This window comes from Alligator sinensis, unplaced genomic scaffold (assembly GCF_000455745.1).
Source record: "Alligator sinensis unplaced genomic scaffold, ASM45574v1 scaffold13_1, whole genome shotgun sequence".
In the NCBI taxonomy this organism is placed as follows: Eukaryota; Metazoa; Chordata; order Crocodylia; family Alligatoridae; genus Alligator; species Alligator sinensis.
The window spans coordinates 3,023,789-3,046,464 of record NW_005841909.1 but is presented as its reverse complement, the minus strand read 5'-3'; the positions used below and the strand labels follow the sequence as shown (position 1 = coordinate 3,046,464).

The 22,676-nt window shown below is 43.8% G+C and overlaps 1 protein-coding gene across 3 annotated transcripts in view; it reads left to right on the top strand.

The window, feature by feature from the left end:
• ESR2 (estrogen receptor 2) overlaps window positions 1–22,676 on the top strand; it is a 71,301-nt gene that overhangs the window by 44,515 nt on the left and 4,110 nt on the right. For 2 of the 3 annotated variants that reach the window (XM_025197962.1, XM_014517454.2), the window contains exons 5-8: window positions 2,800–3,099; window positions 12,693–12,831; window positions 15,365–15,498; window positions 19,991–20,165. In XM_025197962.1, coding sequence (XP_025053747.1) covers window positions 2,800–3,099; window positions 12,693–12,831; window positions 15,365–15,498; window positions 19,991–20,165 — 748 coding nt within the window. Of the gene's footprint in view, window positions 1–2,799; window positions 3,100–12,692; window positions 12,832–15,364; window positions 15,499–19,990; window positions 20,170–22,676 lie in introns of those variants that run through there. The other variant, XM_025197963.1, reaches the window with a different exon arrangement.

Genomic DNA, 22,676 nt, shown 5'->3' with positions numbered 1-22,676 from the left:
AACCTAACAACAATTAAAAAGGAATATTCCATTGCATTTTATGAAGAGTAATATAGTTTGGAAGCAGATAAAATGCAGAACTTAATACAGAAACGGGCTGGAAGTTTAATGGTGGCTTCCCTGTGTAATCACTAGATGGTAAAACCTCTCAGATGCTTAGTACAGTGGTGTTTTGGAAAGTTTCCTCATCTCTGTGCTCAGTGGACCAGATTCTTTCCTTCCTCCAGTTGGCCCCAAGGTCTTAATTAATTCTTGGTTATACCAAGTTTAGGGGCTTTAAGAGATGAATCCATCAGTATGGTGTGAATCCCCCCGACCCTTACCACTTACAGGCTACAAAACCATCATAAAGCCCCCAAAAACAGGAAGTCCAAATTCATAGCTGGTCATACTCCCATACTTTCACAGGAGACTTTGTGAGAGAGATGTCATGAGGGTATGTAAACACTGTTTTTTCCATAAGGATTATTGCAGCTGAGGAAGAAGATAGGACAGGGGTGGGCAATTATTTTGACTGGAGGGACACTTAATGAGTTTTAGGGATCCATTGAGGGCCACATGCCCCTCCCTCCCCTTTTAGTTCTGAGTCATTGTTCTCGGCTCTTCGTGGACTTGGACTTTTGTAAAACTTGCAATTGAATGGTCCCAGATGAGGTCACAATTTTTCTTTTTTCTCTTCTGGTGTTATTCAAATGGTGACATATGACTCAAGGCATACATTGTTAAAGCTTGCTGTTAACCCTTCCAGACAATGTTAAAGGTTATTTTATCGGAAAAAATCACCAAATGGCAGTAGGCCAAAAATAATCCTGTTGGTGCACTGTCACATTTTGTTCCTGGTTTTCAAACTACCTTCAGAAGATAAATGGAACTGGGGGGGAGGAGGGGGAGACCCAACAGGTCAATGTAAGAACATACTAGGTCTATCTAGACAAGTATCCCATCACTCATGGTTTGAGGGCCAGTGAGTGCTGGCTGGCATGCTGTGCTTGGTGTCCCCCCTTGGAGCACTTGTTTTTAATCTCTGACCCACAGTCCCATCCCTGGTGACACATTTGTTGTCCCCTGGAATCACTTGTATCTTCAGTAACCTCCCTAATTACAGGAGACTTCAGGTTTTCCTAGTAGCATCGCACAACAAACAGGCCTGCTTCCCATGGTGGCAGAGAGTTGATTCTGCAGGGAAGAATATTTAGGCAGACTAATAGTCTCAGTTATCACATGGTCAGGTGGGATTAGATTGTATTTCAAGCACTTTGAGGGATTTCAATGCTTGATCCTTTATTTAATGCAGTCATTCTCAACCCTTTTAGATTTAAGGCCCTCCTCCAAAACTTGTGAATTGAGTGGTACCTCCTTACAAAAACAAACGTATTTATTGTAGTGTCTGCTTCCTTGAAGAGGGCCTGGAAGGCACTTGGGTAAGCGGGGTGGGGTGGTACTTGGGAGGGAAAAGCCTGTGCTGCTGTGAATGAAGGGAGGAACCTGTACTCACCTCACCAGAGCCTGAGTTTATCTTGTTTTTCTCCTCTCTCCCAACGGTACCCTTCAAAGGCTGTTGCAGCAACCCGGGGTGCTGCGGAGCCCAGGTTGAGATTCACTGGTTCAATATTACATGTACTTGACATGAGGAACAAGTCAAGGTCCTTGGCTTACTTTAAATTAAACCATGACTTACTGAGGAAGACTGCTTTGCACTTAAATTCTGTGGAAAAAGATGCCATTCATAGGAATGGGTGGGCTGGGGCTGTCTTCTTCCCACACGGTCATCCTTAGTGGGGGCAAATTGGGGTGACCACCCCGGGCCCCATGCTTTGGGGGCCCTATGGAGCTGGGCGGAGTGGTGTGTCGACTCCACGCTGCCACTGGCTTCACGTCTAGCTGCTTGCCACCCCCCACTCAGTGCCAAATCCACTGCCAGCTTCTTCACATCTGGGGCCAGGGCCCCGTACAGGCTGATTTTGCCCCAGAGCCCTGTACGCTGCTTGGGTTGTCTCTGTCTTCCCATTTCAAATGTATTTCTTTTTTGAGTTTTATATCTCTAAGGTGAGTGAAACAGTCTTGGAATGAAGAATGTGACTTGGAAAGCTTAGGGTCCTATAGATTTTGAAAGATTACAGAAGAAAATCCTCCTGGAAAACAAAGCAAAAGATGGCTGCAAATGACCTGCGGCATCTTGGTTAAGTCTTTTGCACTCTTCATAGATTTCACAGTTTTCATATACGTTAGGGCTGGAAGGGACCTCGGAAGATCATCGAGTCCAGCCCCCTACCCCAGGGGCAGGAAGTCAGCTGGGGTCAAAGGATCCCAGCAAGATAAACGCCCAAATGTCTCTTAAAGGAGTCCAGAGTAGGTGCTTGCACCACCTCTGGTGGCAGTCTGTTCCAGGCCTTGGGGGCTCAGACAGAAAAGAAGTTTTTCCTTATGTCCTGCCTGAAACGGTCTTGGAGGACTTTGTGACCGTTCAACCTTATCATCCCTTGGGACTCTCTGGTGAACAGGCTTTCCCCCAGATCCTGATGCACCCCCCTTATATACTTATAGGCAGCCACCAGATCTCCCCTGAGCCTGCACTTTTCCAGGCTGAAGTGTCCCGTAGCTCTCAGCCTCTCATCATAAGGTCTATTTTCTGTTTTGAATCTGTTTTAAAGTCAACAAAAGCTTTTTCTCTAATGATAAATATAGTGCCTCAGCTGAAATAGATGGAAACAAAGGATTTTGCTGAAGAATTTTGTAGTTTTGTTTTACATCTGTGGTTTCATGTAACATCACAATGTATTGATCTGATTTTTGTCTCAGGCTCAAGAAGAGAGCGCTGTGGGTATCGTATCTTACGTCGTCATCGTAATTCAGAGGATCAAACGCACTGTATTGGCAAAGCTAAAAAGAATAGTGAAAATGCTACCCGGGTGAAAGAAATCCTCCTTAGTGCACTCAGTCCAGAGCAGTTTGTCTTAACATTACTAGAAGCTGAGCCTCCTAATGTGTTGGTGAGTCGTCCCAACAAACCATTTACAGAAGCCTCCATGATGATGTCATTGACAAAACTCGCAGACAAAGAATTGGTGCACATGATTGGCTGGGCAAAGAAAATTCCCGGTAAGAATTTCAGAAGCTTTTTAAATTAAAAATTGTGTACTGAGTACCGATATCCTTAAGGTAACATTAATGCATTAAGTGGCTGAAGTATCAGCAAAGTGGCATTAAATGTGTAATGTGTTGTTCTAGAAAACTGCTGGGAAATTGCTTCTGTTCTTCATAATCCTCCTCAAAATGTTTGCTTTAGAAAATGACCATGTACAAAGTATTCATAAGCCTTTCAAAGTTAACAAATACTTGTTTGTTTGCTTGTTTGTTGTGAAAAGCCACAATTAACGCAACATATGATTTCAGTTGTATCTCACAAATAGGTTTGAGCAATTTTGTTAGGAACCATAAATTAGCATATTTTACTGTGTTGACAGTAATTGTAGTTTGCCTTTTTGAGGTTTTAAACAGTTTTAAACTTTTCAATATCTAGCTTATTTTAAAATTAAGGGAGACCTAATTCTTTCCCTGCTGAAGAAGGGCTTCCATTTCAGCTGAAGGAAACTCCATGTGTGTACACAATTTTGCCTGATGGTTGTTATACAAAAGCACCAGGCTGTGAATTGGTGTGTAATGAGGAGTTCAGAATGATGACCTTTATATTCTAGAAGCAGATGACATTAGGAATATTCAGGAAACACAGCTTTTTAATGATTGCTTATGCAAGGTATTGCATTTCTGAAAACTTATGTAAGAAAGAGCAATAAGCAGCGTTGCCTGTTATGCATTGGCATAATCTGTTTCTGTAAAAGCTGTTGGAAACTTTCATGGACCCAAATTCATTTTCAAATGTCTTGTAATTTCAACTCCCTCCCTCTCCACTGATGTTTTTCACTATGCGGTGAAACTTGTCTGACTTTAACCCAACTACTTACTTGTTCCAATAAAAGATACCACCTTAGGAAATCCTTGCCATTTGTTACTTCAGAACTGTTATTTAGTGATTTATAGTACAAATACAAAATAAAAAAAGACGATCAAAATGAAACACTTTTGATTGACCTCAAATTGTTTTTTAATACTCCGCTGTAGAGAATTTCAAAGATTTTGTTTTAGCTTAGGGCCCCCTACACATTTAGGTAGAGGTGCAATGGGATTGAATATGTGATCCATGCAAACATGTCTCCTGCCATGCCACACGTTCATGGCAGGATGTGTGATTGTGGGATCATCAGTCAGATCCCATTACATCTTATAGCTGGTGCAGGGGGAACCTTATCCCAGGCTCCCCATGCACTGACAAGAAGCAAGTTTCCACTGCAGGGAGCGCCCTCAGCTGACAGGGCTCCCATCCACAGGGGTTCCCCATGCACCTTGTACCTGGAAGATCCCAGCTGTGTTGGTGCGTAGGGTGGTCCCGCAGCTGGGAGTCCTGTAGGTTGATGGCGTTCCCACCTGGGCGGAGGACACATGCTCCTGTGACTGGGAGCCAGCATGAGCTGGGAGCTCCCAGGCTTGGGGGAGCACGTGCCCCCCCAAGCTGGGAGTTTCGATCAACTGATGGGCTTCCAGCCACAGGGGCACAGGCTTCTTGTGTATGCTAAATCTAGAAACCAGCTATAAAATTATTACATATTTCCCAGCAATACCTGGTTGGACCTTTTTTTGGCACCATGGTTAATTTTGCACATGTAGCCAGTCTAAATTGATTGTGCAGTTAACCAGGTAATTGCATAATAGATGTAACGTATAGAGCAGGCCCTGTGTTCACACTTCAAGATTCCAAAATCTGGCTTTAATCTTTAAAATGAAACAGAAATCTGCAGAGCACTGCTTTATTTTTTTTTGTTGACATTTGCTTTGGGTTTGGTTTTTGCTCCCCGGTATTGAATTTATTTTGAGACAGCTTTACAAATCAAATCTTTTTTTGGTAATAGTCCAAATGTTGGAAGAAACAGCTATTAAGACAATTAGAAGCCATCATACAGATCCTAGAACCATCATCACAATCTTGTGTGGTTTTTTTTTTTCTAATTACCTTGTGTTACACAGAACAACATTAGACATTTGTTTTAGAACAATGTAGAAAATAGAAGGGTCACAGAATGGAAGTAGTGACATAAAAACAGATACATTCTGAATAGTGAGTTCCAGCATCCATATAATGTAGTAATTAACCTCTGCTATAGTACTGGTTTAAAAGAAACAAAGTAATCATGGTAGCTAGACTTCAGGATGTAGAAGGTCAGCATTTTCAAAAATAGACGCCTAAAGTTAGGCTTTTAACTGTCTATCTTCAGTTGTTTAAATAAGCAGCCTGATTTTCAAAGCTGAGTTTTTAACAGTTCTTCATGTACAAGGTTTGGTTCCTAAGTGCTTCTTATTCCTTCTTTTGATTAAGTCTTTTTTTTTTTTTTAATATTTTTTCCTAAACAAGAAAGTGATGCATAATAGGACAAATGAGCACAGCCTCTAAAAAGGAGAAATGCTAGAAAAATACCTTTTTTTCCTCTTGTAATATTCTAATTTTTTTCTACTTTTTATAGGGCTTTTTGTTTTTTAAATGGTGGAGGCCTTTGGTCCAGGCTAAAAGGTTAGATCCTTTCTCTTGGGCAGCTGGATAAGGAATCCCTTTCAGTTTTCAAGTTATCATCCAGGCTTATTTTGCCACAGAGGATGTGTCTACACAAGATGCTAAATGCGCAGTAGCCTAATACTACTGCACAGTAGTGTGTCACATCAGAAACAGTGCTACTGTGCAGTAGTATTAGGCTACTGTGCATTTAGCATCTTGTGGCTGGCTTCCTTTCACTCAGTACCCAGTGTGGTCTAGCATTTTTCCTAACTCATTTATCCCTATTTGACCATGTACCAGCATTTTTCTTTAACTTAGTTTTTCTCTTTCCTTAGTATGTACAACTGATTGTATTTATAAGGAATAATCATTACTGCAGTCCTGCTGCATGCACCAATGTAGGTCACTAATGTAGGTATTTAAAAGAGAGTGGGCTCATAGCTGATCCCTGAGGAACACCCCAAGTAACTTTTCTCCATGCTTTCAGGATAACTTATTGTCTCCCTGTCAGCTCCTGCAGTTCTAGCATTAATCCCCATCTTCTCCACCTTACATGTCCTGTGAGACAGAGTACCAAATGCCTCAAGAGAGGTTCATTCCACTGTACTACCCTTATCTAAGACAGTTATCCTATCATAGAAAGATATTAGGTTAGTCTGACATGATTGAGTTAAAATAAAGTTCTCAGTTTAGCCTCTCAGAAATCTTGATTGAGTTTTACTTTAAAAGCTGAATATTTTTTAAGGTAGGTAGTTTAACTTATCAGAAAGCAGGTGCAGTCATTTCTACTGTCATTTGGGCTTTAACAGTTTCCAAGGATGCCTCTTATATTGTCATCCATTTCTGAATCTCCTGTATTTCTGTCACGTTCCTTTTGAGACAAGGTGACCAGAACTGAAGGCAGTATTGCAAGTGAGGATGTAGCATTGACACTACAATATTTTTAATCTTATTAATATTGTAGCTTTATTTTAGGGAGTATTGCCATGACAAGTCTCATACAAGAGTCATACTTGCTATGACAAAAGTTCTTACTGCACAGTTTGCTATGGCACCCATCCGCTAGAATAGTTTGTCTTTTCTACTCTTGGCTCATCTAAATCTCTTGGTTTAGAGAAGACACATGACAGCCATACAAAATATTGAACAGTATCCATAAGGTCCTGTGTACTTGGACAATTGGATCTGGATTCTCTGACACGGTGGTTGAAATTCTGTGCTAGCATCAAATTAAGAATTGAATTATTTTTTGAATTGAATATGGAATGAATGATACAATCCATACAGGAACCACTGCTGTTTAGGTTGATGTTGGATTTATCTTATGCTTTTACAACAAGTGCTGTTCAATAGGCCTGTGTGAGTTGGCAGTGATCTGATCCGGCTTTGGATCCGGCCACTTCAGATGGCTGCGATCCGATCCGGAGCTCCAGGCCCAGTTTCCGCCTTGATCCGGCCGAAGCTTCGGAGCCACCTTGGAGATCTGGCCATAGGGTATAATGGGGAATCAATTAAATATGAATAACTTTGTTGTTTTTTGTCCAATTTGGATGAAACTTGCAGAGATGGTAGCCTTTGCTGAGAACATGAAACCTGCCAAGTTTCAAGAATATCGGTTCTGGCGTTTTGGGGGGAACTGTACCCCAAATTCTTGAAAGCCAAACTCATGTCACGGCTGTGTGTCACACGTCAGGGGGGTGAAAACTGCAGGGGTGGGAGCTCTTACTGAGGTCACAAAGCCTGCCAAGTGTCAAGGAGATTGGTGCAGAGGTTTTGGCGGGGGAACTGCCCCTCAAGCTGCAGACAAGCAAAACTCGTGCCATGGGTGATACTGTGTTAAGGCGCAGCAGGGTGAAAGCTGCAGGGATGGTGGCCCCTGCTGTGGCCAGGACGCCTGCCCGCTGTGGAGGAGATGGGTGCAGGGGGTGGTTCTGGGGCCCTGCACCCCTAGCTGCTGACAGGCAAAAACTCATGCCAAGACTGTGTCTGTCTTGGGGCAGTTGATTGTCTGTATTGAGACTTTCCACTCCTTAGCTTGGTTTTGTAGGTGCTAATTGTTGCTCGTTAAGTCATTATGTAGTAGCTAGGCCCTGTGTATTGAGCTGGTCCCTGAGTGAATCATGATTGATTGATCGGTAACTGGGAACACAGCAGCATAGCAGCCAGGCCTGCAGCAGTGTCTCCCCTCCCGCCCCAGGACAGACACAGTCAGTCCCACAGCACCCATGGCACCAGTTTTGCTTGTCCACAGCTTGAGAGGCAGTTCCCCCCAAGCCCCTACACCGATCTTCTTGAAACTTGGCAGACTTTGTGGCCTCCATAAGAGCTACCACCCCTGCAGTTTTTACCCTGTTATGTTGTAACACCTAGATGTGACATGAGTTTTGCTTTCAAGAATTTGGGGTGCTGTTCCTCCCAAACCCCTGCACCAATCTTCTTGAAACTGGGTAGGCTTCATCCTCTCTGCAGTCTACCACCCCTGAAAATTTAATCTAAATTGGACAAAAAACAATAAAGTAATAGATATTTTATTGTTTCCTCATTATACCCTATGGCCGGATCTCCGAGGTGGCTCCGAACTGCTTCAGGAAGCCAAAAGAGGCTAGGGCTTTGACCCGGACATGCTGCTTTCAACCCTGAAGCATTTGAAGCTTCTCCGGATCCAAAGCTCTGTCCGAAGCCTCGCACAGCCCTACTGTTCAAGATGTATTTTTTTGTATTAACAACACTTATTTTGTAGATAAGGCCAGAACGTGACCCTGTTGGTTTTGGTGGCCATGGGCAACTGGAAATTTTTGCATGGGAAGTGATTTGGGATAAGCACAGCAGCCAATTGTTTTTGAGACATCAACAGGCTTAAAAATGTCCTAAATTTCAGTGTTAATGCTCCATTAAGCAAAATGGAGGAGGTTATACTTCTGATAACCTGAAACATTGACTCTGAGCAGACTCAGGGGCTAAGTATAGACATTTAAAAAGTCTGAATTGATTCAGTTTTGCAGGTTAGTCTAACCTGTGTAGATTGAACCAATTTGCAAGCGAATTGGTTTTGATTCCTGAAATGCAGCTACATGCCTGCTGCAGCTCAAGCTAGAAGCCAGGGGGTGGTAGAGCAGCCCTCCTTTCCCTTCAGCAGTGGCCAAAAGGTTGGAGGGATGCTGAACTGAGTGGGGGGCATGGCCAGGCCCCGCTGAGTATGATCGGGGAGGGGTTTAAACCCCCACCCTGGCCTGCACAGTACCCAGCCAGGGTATGCCTGGAGGGGGAGGGGGGAAGCAGCCCTTGCCAGGCTTATCCCCGAGCAGTGGGGGGCATGGCCAGATACCAGCCCCTAGGGAGGCAGTATGAGACAAAGTGAGGGGTAAGGAGGGAGATTAAACCCCACTTCCTCCCCCTCCCACTGGCTCGGACCCCAGCCAGGGTCTGCCTGGCTTTTCCCCCCTGCTCGCCGCTCAGGCCAAATGCAGGCCTGAGGTGAAGGGTGGGGCGGGAGAGGGATTAACCCCCACTCCCCTCTCCCACTGGCATGGGATCAGACCCCAGCTGGGATCTTGTGCCAGTGGGAGAGGGGAGGGGGAGGTATAATCCCTCTCCCTTTCCCCCTTTGCCTCAGGCTGGCGTCTGGCCATGCCCCCTACCATTCGAGCAGGGGGAAAAGCCAGGCAGACCCTGGGTAGGGTCCTGTGCTGGTGGGAGAGGGGGTGTGTGGAATTAAATCCCCTTTCCCTGCTTACCCTGCTGGTCCTGGCCGGGGCATGGCCTCGCCCCCTGCTCTCCACTGGAACAGGGAGTGGGGTGGCAAGGACAGGAGATGTCATCCTCCTGCTTTACTTGGCCTTAGTGAGGCCGCAGCTGGAGTACTGCATCCAGTTTTGGGTCTCCCACTTCAGGAGGGATGTGGATAATCTTGAGAGTCATCCGCATGATGAAAGGTCAAGAGAGCAGCCCTTATGAGGAGAGGCTGAGGGTCATGGGACTCTTCAGCCTGGAGAAGAGAAGGCTCAGGAGGGACTTGGTGGCAACCTGTAAGTATATAAGAGGCATGCACCAGGATCTGGGAGAACTGTTGTTCACCAGAGCTCCCCAAGGGATAAGACGGTCTAACGGCCACAAACTCCTGGAAGACTGATTTAGACTGGACATAAGGAAATCTTCTTTACAGTCCAACTGTCCAGGGTCTGGAAGAGACTCCCTCAGAGGTGGTGCAAGCACCTACTCTGGACTCCTTCAAAAGGTGCCTGGATGCTTATTTTGCTGGGATCATTTGACCCCTGCAGACTTCCTGCCTATGGGCTGGACTCAATAGCTGGACTCGATCTAGGGAGGTCCCTTCCAGCCCCTAAAGATTATGAATCTAAGTGTGGCAGCCCTCCCTTCCCCGCATGCAGATGTGGGCTGGGGGTCTTCTGGGCCATGGAGGGGGTTAAAATCCCCCTCCATTCCCTCTGCTTGAGCTTGCTGACCCATGCCCCCTCCTCCACCACTCCAGTGGAGGAAAAGTCTGGCAGAGGCTGCTCCACCTCTGCCAGGCAGACCAGGTTGCATCCCCAGCCTGGTTTCCCACCCCCATCCCTTTTGTCAGCCAATCCTCACTGCTCTAGCTAGAGAGCAGAGGGGCAGGGCCAACCCTGCTCTGCTTGAGCAGACAGTACCACAGCTGCAAAGCATCCTGGGGTGCTGGGGGACTGATTTAACTTGAACCAAGAAGGTGTCTGGGCCAGAAGTTCCATAACCTGGTTTGACCTAAATCCATTAAGTCTGATACTACATTCAACCAGGTTTACCTTAAACCAGTTTTGGCCATTTAGACACTGGTTTATGCACACTGAACTTCTGTTCTGTTACAGGTTTAAAATAGTTTCTGATCACTTAGGCCAGTTTGTGTGTAACTTCTGTTCCTAGCCAGGATGACATTTCCATGATTTTATTTCAAGCAACAAGGTCTAGAAAGATACTTTACAAACAGTGAAAGCTCAGGGTCTTGAGCACAACCATGCAGCAAGTGATGAATCCTATAGTGACTTCCATGGCAATTATGTGGCAGTTGAATCAGAGAATATGCAGGGGGGGAAAATTCAGTGCTCTTGCTTGTCCTTTTTCTTAATACAAGAAGGGAGTATTTTGAAATTGAAAGTCAACAAATTTTAAAATGGTTAGAAAGAAATGATCTTTTATGCAGTGTGCCTTGATCTATGAAACTCATCCTAGACATAGAGTCCAGTAGCTTAGGGTATGGTTATATGAACAAATTACTGTGAGTAAAGTCAGGGTTAAAGCTCCTCCACTGTAACTTACTGCATGGTAAATGAGAGGCAGTTGTTTCCACTTTCATTGAGGGGGAAGCTACCTTTTTATGTACCACAGTTAAGAATGTGTACACAGCTAGTTGTAGAGCATCAGCTACTTGAAGGTAAGTTTATACCCTGACACACATCATAGGGGCTCATTCATGTGCTTTTACTCAGTCAAATTTTAAAATTAATTGGATGTTTTAATGAATCAGAACATTAGGGTTGGAAGTGACCCAGGAGGTCATCTAGTCCAACTTTCTGCTTAAAGCAAGACCATCCCCAGCTAGATCATTCCAGCCAGGACTTTGTTTAGCCAGGCCTTAAAAATCTCCAAAGTCAGAGATTCCATCACCTCTCTATGGCTAGGGACAGAAGTTACACATAAACCAGTTTAAGTGATCAGAAACTAGTTTAAATCTGTAACAGAACAGAAGCTCAGTGCACATAAATCAGTTTCAAGGTGGCTGAAACTGGTTTAAGATAAACCTGGTTGAATGTAGTATCAGACTCAACTGATTTGGGTCAAACTGGCTTATGAAACTTCTGTCCGAAACCCCTTCCAGGTTCAAGTTAAATCACAATCTCCCAGCACCCCAGCATGCTTTGCAGCCCTGGGCTGGGCTGGGCTGTCTACTCCAGCAAAGAAGTGTTGGTCCCACACCTCTGCTCCCTAAATGGAGCAGTGAGGGTTGGCTGACAAAGGGTGGGGGGAGCAAGCCCGGGGGGGATGCAGCCAAGTCTGGGAGGGGTGGGAATTCCCCCCCGGCAAACCCTGACTTGAGTCTGGGGCCAGGGAGGGGGTTAAATGCCTCTTCTCCTGCTCAAACTTACTGCTGGCTGCGAATGTGGACTACAAATCCCAGAGGTACCTGGAAGTAGGAAGAGGAAGTGATGAGCAACCCTGCAGAGTCCTGATGATGTGATTGGGAACCACAAATCCCAGAGACCTTGAGGGCAGCAGGAAGAGGAAGTGAACACACATCCCATGCTGGCTACATGCCAGAGAGCTGTGTTCTAGCAGCCCCTGGCTTCTGGTCTGAGCCACTGCAGGCATGTGGCTGCATTTCCTGAATCAAAGGTAAATGTCTGCTCACTTGTGTCTCAATTTAATCTGTGCAGTTTAGACTAACCTGCAAAGACTGCATTGATTTAGCCTTGGGCTTTTTGACTGTCTGTACTGAGCCTAGGTCACCTGTTCCAGTGCTTCACCACCCTCCTAGTAACAAAGTTTTCCTAATATCCAACCTCAACGTCTCTTGCTGCAACTTGAGACCATTTGCTCCTTGCTCTGTCTATCGTGAGAACATTCTCTAGTGCTTTAGGCAAGAGAGCAACAATTTTGGGTGGATACAGAAATCTCATGTTTCAGGTCACAACACAGCTGTCTGAAGAGGGCTAGGGATAAACTGCCTGTATAGTCAATACCCCATTATGTGGTGTCTGAAGAATTGGAACCCTACCTCATCTGAAATGGAAGCTCTTTGCTAGTGGTAGGCACCAGGGTTTGAGAACTTCGGCCTAAACATGGTTGTGACCATTGGATTGGTCCTTTATGATGGTTGTGTTAGTTCCTCACTTGTCTCGTTACATGCCCATGAATGTCTTATTCCTGTTCAAGATTTACATCCTTGATTCCAGAACAGAACACTTCAATCTAATGTTTTTCTCCACAGTATATGCACATGTGGCTTTTTCTTTTAAACATCTGAAATATTTTCTTTGCTTTTTTAATGTCTTTGCTGTTCTGTAAGTAGAGAAATGAATAGGTGGACACATCTGATGCTGTTTCATTGTTTTAGGCTTCATAGAGCTTAGTCTGTATGACCAAGTGAGGCTCTTGGAGAGTTGTTGGATGGAAGTTTTAATGGTGGGTCTGATGTGGAGATCGATTGATCATCCCGGCAAACTAATTTTTGCACCAGACCTTGTTTTAGACAGGTGAGAAAAAACATATATATATTTATATACATGCATATATTTGATCTTTAAGCTTGCATTGCTTTTCAGCATATGGATGAAAATGAGTGGGTAGGCATCAGGGATGCTATTATTGTATCACATAAAGGAATAAAGGAAATAAATGACGTTATCACGGTAATGTCTTGAGGTCCCTAATCTCTAAAATGGGTCAAGAATTCCAAACATAAAGAATATTCTCAAGTGAATTAGAAACTTCTGAACCCCTTTAGTTCTATTCATATAAATAATCATATTCTATTTACCAATATTGATTTATTTTAATTTTTGTCATCACTGTCCAGATCTGTAGACCCCAAAATGTAAAGCATATAACTTAACATTTTAAATTCAACACTGTGTGTTAGTTTTTGCCATTAAGTTGATTCTCCCAGAAAAACTAGACATCTGACCAAATCATAACACATAAGCTCCACTTATCTTATTCATCTATATCCATAACCAAACATTAATTTCTGACTATGTACAGAAGGACAACTGAATTTTTTCCTATAGGTTAATTTTCATTTGTTACAAATGAAAATATTATTTTCAGGAATCTTCTTAGCAGAGCAAGCTAAATCTGTGAAATGTAGCATGACCATTTTTCTGCAGGACATGATCAAAACTGGAGTTCTTTTTCATAAAGGTGAAAAGTCAGTATAGCGATCTACTGTCCAAGCTGGCTTTAAAATGTTTAAGCTTGTTGACATATGAATAAAAAGCAAAAATTCAGGTCCATGATAGCAACATGCTTGTCTCAAGTGTAAAGTGTTGTCACATATGCTGCAAATAGATAAAAGGCAAAATTGCTTCTATAGCAAAGGAAGCTAATTCAGCTTTCAGAAGTCTTAGAGTATAAGTTGTTCAAGGTAACAATAAGACATCGCTGAGAAAAAGTAGCGTGTGTTGGGTTCTTATAGGAAAATCCTTAGAGGACAGTTGAAAGACAGAAGGCTCGTTAGGTACATGCCCTCATCTCTGTGAATGGGAGCAGATCCTGGGTTAACAGACATCAAGATTATTCAATACATTTAGAAATGTTTACAAGATATGTTTAGTTCCTGATCTGTTTTTTATTAAGATATTCTGACCCTGCAGCAATGCATTTTTTCTCACACATGCTTTGTTGAGCAAGTTCACTTCTCTCCAAGCTGGGCTAGCTCGTCCTTCTCCAGACCCCATCCTAAAATTTTCCTTTGCCATGAAGTCTTGGCAATAGTTAGCAGCTGGTGTGCTGAGATCTCTGGTCATTGTGCTGCCAAGTATTGCCCATAGTTTCCTTCTGGTTTTTTTGTCTTTACTGGCCTGTTGTTCCCTAGATATTAACTCTGTGAGGCAGGAATGATAATTTTATTCTGGGTTTGCATTAGCTAACACAATGGGGTTCTGCTACATGACTGAAGCTTTACTGTGGTAGCACTTGCCATTAATAAGAATAATAATATAATTCAGGGGGGGTCAACCTTTTTGGCAGGCATGCCACCAATTATCCCCAGTGTGCCACGCTGAGCCCTTTTCCTTACCCAATCTTCTGCTCTGCTTTCTGCTTCTTGCCCTGTGCTCTCTGTCTGTTGTGATGCTCTGATTTCTGTTCCCTGGCTTATCTGCCACTGTGCTGCCTCTCTCCTCTTGCATTTACCAGTGCTGCACAGAGGCTGCCTGTGCCACTTGTGACACCTGTGCTGGAGGTTGCCTCCCCCCGATGTAATTAAGTTTTCCAAAAAAAAAGGGATCTTCATAAGCAAATTCTCAAGCTAAAAGTGCTGCACTCCACATTCCTGTATTTTTGATTGCTGAAAAATCTGCTTTTGGTTGGGTCCAGTTGCTTCTGAGAAGTGATGTTTTCAGAACACAGATTTGAAAGTCCACTCTTTTCATATAGTACACACCAGCCACTTTCTAAGAACAAGACCACGCTATGAGGGAATCTTTGGCAGCTGCAAATCAAATGACGAGGTAATAGGAACTCAGAGATGATTCTAGCCGATTCGAGATCCTAGTATTCCCTGCACCACTTCCACAATCTAGCGCTTCAGACTAGCTATCCAGCATGACAGTTAACTTGGTAGATAAAATATCTCACGAAATGGGACCATTTTAACACCTAGTTAAACCTGTTTTAAGTAAACACTTGAGGAACTAGCAAAAATCAGTTGCATAATAGAAGTGACCTATTACGTATGATGCAACTTTTAAATTGATTTCTCTCTGGTCATATTCATTTGGAAATTCTCAAAGGTTTTCTCTGTTTATGCCATCTTTCTCTGCTGTCTGGTTTTTAAATGTCTCAGTTGTCTAAAATATGTGTGACATAAATAAGAGTCTGACTTCATTAGAGCTGTACTGATTTATCACTAGTCAAAGACTGTAGTTTGCTACGTGTTGTTTTGAGCTGCTTACAAAATGGCCTGAATGTAAATTCATATGTAACTTAGGATCAAATAATACTTTTGTAGGGGGGGAAGCTGAATATTGCACATCATTTTCAGTAATATTTTAAATGTGTCTGTAGGGATGAGGGGAAATGCGTAGAAGGAATTTTGGAAATCTTTGATATGCTCCTGGCCACAACGTCGAGGTTTCGAGAGCTGAAATTACAGCACAAGGAATACCTGTGTGTCAAAGCTATGATCCTTCTCAATTCCAGTAAGTGCACATCTACCTTTGAGATATGTCAAGTTGTGCTGATTATATAGGGTGGGCAAATAATTTTTTTCTAAAAATGGCAAAAATATCCCCAGATATAAAGATCCTTGAAATAGAGTGAAAGGAACAATGTTTTCATTGCTAACATTTTTTTAGTGGCTTTTTGTTGGTTCTGGCAAATTCTAGGCCCCTGCTACACAGACTCAAATGGGCTTGAAAGTCTAAAGGCTCCTTGTCCATGGGTATATAGGCCACCAATGGGCGAAGAGTATGCTTTTTTGATGCTGGGGGAACAGCAAGGAATTCTGCCACGAATTATGTATCCTGGTGCATTCACAGTGTAATAAGCCCCTTTGTCTTCCTAGATGCCAGTAAAGCAACTGATTGGACTGAGCGACTGTCCTGTGTTTTATTTTCATAACGTCATAGTATTATAGTGCTTAGGGTCAGAAGGGACCTGAACAGACAATCAGGTCCGACCCCCTGCCCCAGGCAGGAACTGGGGCCAGGGTCATATCACCCCAGCCAAATATCTGTCTAGCCTGCTCTTGAAGACCCCCAAGGTAGGAGAGAGTGCCGCCTCCCTTGGGAGCCCCTTCCAGAGCCTGGCAGCCCTAGCGGTAAAGTAATGTCTCCTGATGTCCAGCCTGAACCTCCTCTCTAACAATTTGTGGCCATTTTCATTTCAGTTCATCAGCAGAAACAATTCAAAGCACTCAGCTGATTTGTCTGCCAAGTGCTCTTTGGGAATCGCATCTGCAGTGTGCGGTCTCTTACAAAGCATGAGCAAGTGTTGTTCTTGCCTTGTGAGTCGCAGCCCACTGTAATTTCATTGCAGAGTAGGTCTTCTCGCCAGAAACCCCCATGCAATGTCTACATAAACAAATCTGATATTATTTACATCTGCTGTTTTCAGTCCAAGTCCCAGCACAATTCAGAATCACATCCAGCTGCAGTCTGTCTAGAAATAAGTGGCATGCCAGGATTTTTACCGAAAACAGAGATTTGCCCTTCTTTAATAACGTGCTGCATTAATCTCTGTGATTAAATCTGGTGCAGAAGATTGTCAAGATGGGTAAAGAGCTGCCCAGACGTACATAAAGGTCTTTTCATGTTCATAATGGAGTGCCAGACTCATATTTGTCTGTGCATTCTCAGTGATGGATTTGGGATTCCTCTGAAGGGGACGCAGTCGGGAACTGGGTAGCATTGTTGGAGAGTCCGGAAGGCGGTGGGGAGACTGAATAGCAGTGGTGCCTCTTCAGGCAGAGTTATTTGCTTGTTTGGATAAGTAAGTTTAATTAAAACTCAATTTGTAAATCATCTCTGGTGTGGGGTTGTAATATGGTGACTGGAGGTAGGGAAAAAGGCCACTTTAGAGAGCTGCATATTTACACAAACATTTAAAGATGATTCCTGTAAAGAGAATGTGGTCCTTACCCCTAAATCAGAGCTCTAATGTACGGGGCTTATAAATCACTGATGTATGTATATGTATCTACATCTCTGATGTACTGCTAGGCTATTTCATTGCACCTGCAGGCAAACCTAGGCGACGTCTATCCATCACTTTGCAGCGTTCGCATTGTGCTGATCTCTCGTGGGTGGTGGCTGTTACCATGTGCCTGTTTTTTAAACATAGAAGCAATTAAACAGGGATTTTTAAAAAGTGTCTAATTGATTTAGGAGCCCACAGCAATAGTACTTTTAGTCCTTGATCTCTGAAAGCAATGTATATACAGTGCTGGGAATTTTGGGAAGCCCTTTAGTATGTATTTATTATAATTTTGCTGGGATTCAAGCAGTGTATGCTGGTGGCATTAACATAAAATCTTGGGGTTTTTTCCCATGCTGGAAATAAAAAGAGCGCTCAGCAAGAGATTCCAATATCTGACCTGTCTCTCAAATTTCCAGTCTGAGTTGAGTTTTCCAGAGTGTCTTGTAGTGTGTTTTCAGTCATTTCGATTGGTATAGTTATCTGATGTCAGCAGAGAGAATATTTTTTTAACAGTTTGTGTCCATAATTAATGCTTCAGGGTGGCAATCCATTTTTTTCTGCATGCCCAGACATCCTGATTTAGTCATCTATATGACCATTTTTTGGTTGTGTAAGTTCCCAAAAATGCAGAATGCCAATCTGTGTCTTACTATTATGGAGACACAGCCCTACACACCTGGATGGATATCTGTACAATCATCTAGTCCAGCCCCAGGCTCAGGACAGAATCAGCCTTGATGACATAATCCCAGACAAGTGTCTGTCTAACCTGCTCTTAAAAACTTCCAAGGATGGAGAATCCCCACTATTATTAGGTAACCTGTTCCAATGCTGGACCACCCTCAGAAAGCTCCTCCTAATTTCCACCCTAAATTTCCTTGCTATAATTTAAAGCCCACTGCTCCTTATCCTGTCCCCTGCAACCACAGACAATTCTATCTCCGTCCCTTAGGTTTCTCTTCTTCAAACTAAATAATCCAAGAGCCAAGGTCACTGACCTGAGGAAGGGCATCTGCAGTCTGAAAGCTTGCCCGATAGCTGTCCCAACTATACGGTTGTTCCTACACCAGATATCACAAAAAAAGCCTTGCCTTGACTCTTGACATTTCTTGGACCATCACGGCTACAACAATACCCCAACCCGACTAAATAATTCTAGCTCCGTCAGTTTTTCCTTATAAGTCATGCTTCTAAGACTTTGAATTAATTTTGTTGTTCTTTGCTGGAATTTTTCTAAACTGTCCACATCTTGTTTTAAGCACAGGGCCCAAAACTAGACATGGTACTTTTGGTGAGGCTTCACAAGTACCAAATAGAGTACAAGAATAATTCCCTTGATTTGCACGTAATATTTCTATTCTACAGCAGTATGCGACCTGAAACATGACCTTTTCTTTGCAACAAAAATGTACTGTTGGCTACATAGTCACACCAAGTGAATGTGTGCCCTAGTGTCCAGAGCCTTTACCTGTGCTCCTTCTGGACATGTTGCATCCTTAGCCATTCAGAAACTGAGCTGTCAAAACCCCACAGCTAATGGGCACAGATGTGTGGCCTTGTATTCACCTGGGATGCTGGTGGTCCAGGAGCCCCCTCACCCAGTGGAGGTTTGGACCAGGGCCTCTTTCGCTTCCTTTAACCACCACGTTAGAAGCAGCTGCTGTTCACACCCTTCTCCAGTGCTCCTTTGGAAGCTGAGCTGCTTACACAGTCTTTGGAAAAAAATTGATGGCAGGGAACAAGCATCTGTCCAACTATGGATAAGGGCTTGTGATAGCTAGGGCTCTCTTCCTTCCAAGCCAGCACAATCCTCGAAGTCACACAGCCTTACTTGCTCCCTTCTTCCTGGCCCCATATATCTCCTACATGCCTTCCCTCCCTGGCTGCCCAGGGGAAGAGCTTCAAAAGCAGTACCAGAGACCAGGCTAAGCAGTGGCTGACTACCAGGTAGTGGTGAGGTGGTTAGAGTGCTGAGCTGAGAAGTTATTGGGACCTAAGTTCAAACCTGTTCTTGGATGAGTGGGACCCAGGGCATCCAGCTTCCCAGCTGAGTGGCCTTGCTATTCATCATCGGGGGGAGACATAGGAGCATGTACTCACTTTGTAGCCAGAACAGACGATTGACTTGGGCATCTGTGTTGCCCTCCAGGTGCATAAGGCTACGTGGGCATTGTAGAATGTCATCTTCTGTGTAAGTGATTTTTTGGGGATGTGTGTATCCAAAGAATGCCATGTGGATGATCAATCCAGACACCTGGGTGTCCAGAAGAGAAAAGAATGACACTCTTAGTAAATCGCTTACAATATTCCACTTATAACATTCACAGCTCTGTCCCTCACTAAATATCCGTCTCTGTGCGTTTACCCTATCTGTGCCCAATCAGTTGCTTGCCTGGTCTTTCTGCAAGTTCTGTATTTGTTTTAACATGTCACAATTTGGGGTTGGCTGGGCCTCATCTAGTAGTCAATAAATATCTGTTTCAGCAAAGCACCAAATACAGATACATACCAGTTTCTCCTGGCTCCCTATTCCTGGGCCTGGCATGCTTCAGAGGTGGGAAGCAACTTTTATATCCAGGGCAGGTTAGAGTAATCATGAAGTTGCTCTTACTCAAACCAGAGTAACCCCTTTAGAAGATCCAAACTAGGGCATGCAGAAGTGGTGTGATATTACTTGTGCCTCTTCCCACAGCTTAGGATAAGCCCAAGCCATCAAACCAAGAATCTGGCTCTGTGTCTTTGGCATATATTGCAAATATTAATGGTTTCAATTGGGGGATGCTTATTCAGTATGCAAATGTATGACAACTGGTCACAGAATAAAAAAATCAAAAGTTAAATAGCATGTAGGTATATATTGGAGCAGCAAAACATGGTTTTAGTGGGTTTGGAAATGTATTTTTTCCTGGTTCTATTGAACAGTTACTTCAGAAGACCATTGATGCTGCAATTGGAAGACATGACTGCCGGTGCTTTTCTGTCTTCTTTGTTTAGGTATGTTTCCACTATCAGCAGAAGAGCCTGAAAGCAGCCAGAAGCTCCATCACTTACTTAATGTAGTAACCGATGCTTTGGTGTGGGTTATTGCGAAAACTGGGATCTCCTCACAGCAGCAAACAACTCGCCTTGCTAACTTATTGATGCTACTATCTCACGTGAGGCATGCAAGGTAATGTTTAGCAAACTACATGGTACTTTCCAGTTGTAACGTTTGTTGTTACAGCAGCAAATCGCAGCCCAGCTCTTAATCTCAGTGCAAAAATTTTGGCACTTTTCCTTAATGTTATTATATTATTTATAGATTCATAGAGTGTGAGGGGCTGGAAGGGACCTTGCAGATCATCGGGTCCAGCCCCCCCGTTCTAGGCAGGAAGACAACTGGGGTTAGGTGACCCCAGTGAGGTGACTGTCTAGTCTCCTTTTGATAACCTCCAGGGTAGGTGATTGCACCATCTCTGGAGGGAGTTTCTTCCACAGTGTGGACACCCTGACTGCAAAGGAGTTTTTCCTGGTATTAAGCCTGAAGCGGCCTTCCAGGAGTTTGTATCCATTGGTCCTGGTCTTCCCCGGGGGTGCCTGGGTGAACAGTTGTTAATTTAATCCTACCAATTAAATTAATAGTATAATAGGCTGAAGTGTTTGCTGATACTTAGTAGGGCTGTGTGAAGCTTTGGTTCCTGATTCAATTTGGCAGAGATTCGACCTGATTCGGTGGCTGAATTGAATCAGAGGATCCTTTAATCTCTCTGAATCGAATTGGGACCCCCCCGAATCAGTTTGGAGATATCAGAAAGATTCAGCTATTTGGACATAGACATAACTTTAAATGTTTTGTTTACATACCTCTAGGTAGCAGGCGGCTTTCAAATGCTGTGATGCGGGGGGGCATGGAGCGTCCCACAGGAGCATGGGGGCCCCCCCAGGGCGCTCAGCAGCAGACCTGGAAGTGGACCAGAAGCACTTCCTGGTCCGCTGAGGGTCCCCCCGTCATGGCTCAGCGACTGGTGCCTCCTGGGTCTGGGGGCGGGGGCATCCAGGGTCCCCCCATGGCCAATCGCCAAGCCGGGGTGGCACAGGGAGGCTCCCCTGTGTGCTCCTCAGTGGACCTGGAAGCGGACCAGAGATACTTCTGGTCCACTTCTGGGTTCACCACCAAGCACGTGGAGGCCCCCCCCATGCGCCCCAGCATTGCAGCGTTCATGAGCCACGCCTGGTACCTCAAGGTATGTAGAAAAACCATTTAAAGCTGTGTTCGTCTGAATCGCTGATTCTCCAAATCGGCATGGAAACTTCAGATTCAGATTCAGGTGAATTGAATCGGGGACAGTGATCCGAATCAATGAATCGAATCACTGTCCCTGATTCGGGCCAAATCTGAATCGAATAGGGCCTGCTTCGCATACCCCTAATACTTAGGGTATTGCATTGATACTAAAGTGTGTATCTTATATTCCATTAATTTAACTACATCCGATTTGCATTGCAACTCCTTTTCATTCTGTTTAGCACTCCACTCCTTTTTTCCCCCTTCTCTTTAAAAGAGCAATTGCGTATTTCCTTCAATGGGAAATCTCCACCAGTGCTGTTCAGGGGATCGACAGGTCAAGCGTACTTTGGTAGAGTGTTTGTCCCAGACTTAGTGTGGGTTTCCATGGAGAACTGTTAGTGGCTCTTCTCAAAATCAGATATTCTTTCATCAAGCCATTTAAAAACCATGGGCAAGTCGTTCCTATGGGTGAAAAGCTCTACTCCATGCTGGTTTTCTGGTTGCTACTATAACTCCTTGAATTGTTCAGGACTTTTGCTTAGAATATAAACTTTCTTCTTGAAGTTAAGCTGTCCATTAGGGTGTAGTAGAGTAATTCTTAACCAAGGTGCCATGGCACCTTAGGGTGGCATGAGATCCTTTCAAGAGTGCCGCAAGGTGCCATGAATGTTAAGTGTTCAAACACGATTCACAAGATAAATCCAGGGATTTCAAATAGGAATCTGATGTTAAAAGCATTCTGTCCTGCTTTGCAACAGAAGAATTGCCCTAGTGTTTTTTAAGAGTAAAAAAACCAAGTGAAAATTAAGTCCTGGCATTTTCTGAGGGGTGCCTTGAGTTGAGAACCACTGGTGCAGTGTATTGATCAGTCCCAGGGAGAACAGTTTGTTTTAAGGTTGTTGGTATTTCTGTTTGAGATGTTTTGATAGTCATGTCCCATATCTTGCAAGTGGTGCTTTTGCTTGACTTCCGAAATTGTTCTGAGTTATTAGACTACACTGGAGTGTTACACTGCACTGTGGTGTCAGAGTGACTCTTGTCCTCCATCACTTGTAATAGAAGTAAATGGGGAGTCTTGTCAGGTGTAAATTCTTTCTTCTGGAAAACTACTCTTTTTAGGCTACAACTTTGGCTGAAAACCATAGTGCTGTTAGATACATATACTGTATTGCTTTACATCTGATTTTCCTTGTTCTTGAGATATTTTATGCTCTTGCCTTTGTTTATACAAAGATGATTCAGGACCCCGAAGAGTGAATTTGGCCCTTCTCTCTGCTGAGCAGGCCCCCTTTTTCTAAGTGTTGGATTAGATTGCTGTAAGATGAAAATAACTTTTTATGCATGTACTTATCCCTTCTTAGCCATTCCACCTGACAACCTCCGTGCTAGGCACTGTAGGTAAAGCTCTAGAGA